The sequence below is a fragment of the Penaeus monodon genome, chromosome 15 (genome assembly GCF_015228065.2).
Source record: "Penaeus monodon isolate SGIC_2016 chromosome 15, NSTDA_Pmon_1, whole genome shotgun sequence".
In the NCBI taxonomy this organism is placed as follows: domain Eukaryota; kingdom Metazoa; phylum Arthropoda; class Malacostraca; order Decapoda; family Penaeidae; genus Penaeus; species Penaeus monodon.
The window spans coordinates 36,047,758-36,048,009 of NC_051400.1; the positions used below are offsets into that span (position 1 = coordinate 36,047,758).

At 59.5% G+C, this 252-nt stretch overlaps 1 protein-coding gene across 1 annotated transcript in view; it reads right to left on the reverse strand.

The window, feature by feature from the left end:
* LOC119582345 (lactosylceramide 4-alpha-galactosyltransferase-like) overlaps positions 1–252 on the reverse strand; it is a gene marked incomplete at its 3' end in the record, with an annotated part of 8,059 nt that overhangs the window by 562 nt on the left and 7,245 nt on the right. Inside the window, 1 exon segment of the mRNA XM_037930561.1 lies at positions 104–252. Within this exon segment, the coding sequence (XP_037786489.1) occupies positions 104–252 (149 nt within the window).

Here is a 252-nt window from a genome sequence, read left to right on the forward strand (position 1 = left end):
AGTCATAACGGTTGGAACCCCTCGACAGAGAAAAGGACAGCCGCGAGCATATTGCAACAGCAACGCGAACCGCCTGCAGCCGGCGCCCAGAGAGGCAGCTGACCTTCAGGAAGTCCGACTCGGCCCTAGGCTCGAAGTAGCGCTTCCAGGCGTCGAATCTGTAGAACTGGAGCTTCTTGAGAGGGAGGAGCGTGAGGGCGGGGCACTTCCTGTGGAGGAGCTCGTTCAGGTTTCTCGTCTCGCACAGTCTCA